This window comes from Paracoccidioides brasiliensis (assembly GCF_000150735.1).
Source record: "Paracoccidioides brasiliensis Pb18 unplaced genomic scaffold supercont2.6, whole genome shotgun sequence".
NCBI lineage: Eukaryota > Fungi > Ascomycota > Eurotiomycetes > Onygenales > Ajellomycetaceae > Paracoccidioides > Paracoccidioides brasiliensis.
The window spans coordinates 977233-980186 of record NW_011371363.1 but is presented as its reverse complement, the minus strand read 5'-3'; the positions used below and the strand labels follow the sequence as shown (position 1 = coordinate 980186).

Sequence of the window (2954 nt, the reverse complement as noted above, 5' to 3'; positions counted from 1 at the left end):
AGACACTAGGCATTTTTGTTTTTATTTTTTTTGGGGGGGGGGGGGGTGGGTTCCGCCACCCCCCCCGCCCCGCAGAGGAGGTGTATTTTTTTCTCTTTCTCACAGCGCGCGGGGAATTTTTTTCTCCCCCCCTCACCCTCTTTTTTTTTCCTTCACGCTCCTCCCCCTTGGGCACTCTCTAACACCCCTTTTCTAACAAAAAAACCTCTCTGGGGGGTGAGGACCCCGAAATTTTTTTTGTCTGAGAAAAAAGAGGGCCAATAAAATTTTTTCTGGTATTTCCACCCTTTTTCTTTCCTCTCTTTTCCTTTTTTCTGGGGGGGCCAAAAAAAATTTCCCCCCCCCTCCCTCCCCACAAAAAAAGCCCCCACTCCCCCTCCTTCTTCCCCGCTGTAAAAAGTTATAAGCCTTCCCCGTTTTTTTTTCCCCCCCCCCCCCTTTTTTTTTATCCGAAGGGGGTTTCTCCCCCCCCCCCCCCCCGCGTTTTTTTTTTTTAAAAATCTCCCCCTTTTTTCCCCCCCCGGGGGGGGGGGGGGGGGGGGGGGTGGGTTGGTGGTTGGAGTAGAGAGGAGGTTCTTTTGACGGTCTCCCCTTCAATAGACGGTGATCTAGAATGGGATGAACCTCGCCGAATGGATAAGGGGAAGTTAAGAGCACTGAAACGGGTGAGGAAGACGGTCTTAGTCGGGCAATTTCAGGGTGGCACCGAGATCATATTAACCAGTTAGGGGACAAGACCGTCGAAGGAGAACCAGCTAATTTGTGCAGGCAACTCTGGCCTGTAAAAATTGAAGGAAACCTCTGTGAGCCCTGCACTGTAAACACATGGGCAGACTGCAGATCACAACCCCATTAGATAGATTCCTTCTTTGTAAGGTTAGAAAACACAACCTCCTCCTCACGCATGTTATTGTGTACCCAAATATCCTATCTTCTTCCCACTCTTCGATTGGCTGCTTAGGTAACCCTTCCAGAAGATGTGGCTAGTGGGGGTTGGCTGTGGCTTTGGTGGTTGAATCGTGCGCCACAGAGGGCTCGATCCCTTAGTAAGATTCTAGGCTTAAAAGGAGCACCGCGGAACCGTGGATCACACTCGTCGCTCAAAAGTTTCTTTGAGGAAAATATGAGGTAATTGCGGATGCAATTAACCTTGGTGCAATCCATGGAATGCTTGGCCTATATTTATTTCCAGGCCAGGCAACTTTCTTTGTTTTGGACGCGGGTAGTTTAGTTTAGTTATTTAGGAATATACGCCGACACTCCATTTTCCTTGTTATCAAGGATGGTTTACGTAAGGTGTCACGCCCTCTTTTGCGCCGTTTCGAAATTGACAGCATATCACTGGTGTGATTGGCAAGCCCTTCCTGCAGCCTCGATCTCATCCGGCTGGCGTCAAATTTGGGCCCAATTTCCACATAACTTCAGTTGATTGGCCGATTTGCGTTTCAAGAACAAAGGTAAACTAACCTCCCCCCACCGGTCCATCGGTGATTTGCAAGTTCTCCGCAATTGCCCTGCAAAATCAAGACGATGCTTTCTAGTAATCTTTGCCTAGATTCTCAAACGGGCCGTCGCTGCCTGTCAACTATAACGGGGGGAAGGCGGGTTAGAAAACCTGGGCATTCTGAACTTAACAATCATGATCACAAGTTATTTCTCAGCCCAGCCAGAAAAGAAGAATAAAATTAAAAATAAAATTCAAGAAGGCCAGAGATAAACAAGTTATTTAAAGACGGAATTTGATGGATTGAACATTTGACCGAGGCGAAAGAATCAATCAATCACCAAAGAGAATAGAGAAAAAAAAAACAAAAAAAAAAAAAAAAAAAAAACAAGAGAGGGAACAGAGAAAGGCAACAATACCCCAGACAAGGCTTTTTGGTTCGGTCATGTTCCCAAGGGTGCAGCATGTTTCATGAACTGAAAAGCTGTACACCTATTGGGCAATTGGACATCATGCAAGCGTTGGCATCCCACGTCCCTTTGAGGTTTCGTGTGGTTCTTCTTGTTTCACAACAGGGGTCTTTTCTCTTGTTTATTTCTATACATCATCTTCTTCATGTGAGTTGAGTGACATGAGTTTAAACTGTGGGGATGGATGTTAGTGTAGTTGGTGAGATAAAAGTCCTTATGGCGTGCGTAATGGGATGTTGTAGAGAGGATATTCTGATCCAAGAGATGCGCTGCGTGAGGAGTACGTCGGTGTCTCTTTCTTGCTGCGTTACTATATGAGTTTATTGATTCGTGGGTTGGCACTGGTTGTCTCTCATCAGAGGACTGGATCGGGCTATCAGAGCTACTCCGTAGTCAGAACAGTGCTCCCACCCCCCCCCCCCCCCAAGGGATTAGCAGATCAAAGCCATTCTTCCTCATGTAATTGGATGCTAATTTCTCTTGCTATACTACTAACTCTACACGGTGGAGATAAATGAAGGTTTCTAGAGCAAAGAGGCTAGATCATGATGTGCCCTCGAAAGCGCCGAGCCAGACGTTGTGTGGACTCTGTGGAGGCGGTTTTGAGAGAGCACAAAGCCATAATAAGTCCCATGGGACAAGAGCTAGAATCACGGGCAAAGGAGTTTCTGCGACACTTAACGGTGAACTGTTGAGGAAAGCAAAGTATATTTGCAGGACATTTGAATCTATAGCGGTCCGGATCCAGATGAGAAGTTCAGGTGGGCAGTTCAAGGAAACTGTAAATTCTGGCCCCTGCCACGATGGCACCATTTTTTGACCCAGGTCTTGTTCTCAAGTTGAATGATGTTGATTGATTGGTGAGTTGGCCGTGCGACCGCGAATTAGATGCTCTTTGTAAAATCCCGTGCTTGGAGTATTATTCGTTATATGATCCAAGCAGGCTGGGGTCGGTTACTGTTTGACAGACCGGCTGTTTTGTATTTAATTGGAGCATTAGCCTGGGGGGTTAAGTTGACAGGAGAGACAAGATCTACTCA

General features: G+C 46.8%; 1 protein-coding gene across 1 annotated transcript; it reads left to right on the top strand.

Annotated features, from left to right (window-relative positions):
* Positions 1–2428: 2428 nt before the first annotated feature.
* On the top strand, positions 2429–2734 carry PADG_11919 (uncharacterized protein; the record flags this gene model as incomplete). Its single annotated transcript, XM_010762838.1, has 1 exon — positions 2429–2734. The coding sequence occupies one exon, from the start codon at positions 2429–2431 to the stop codon at positions 2732–2734; it is 306 nt and encodes a 101-aa protein (XP_010761140.1).
* Positions 2735–2954: the final 220 nt, after the last annotated feature.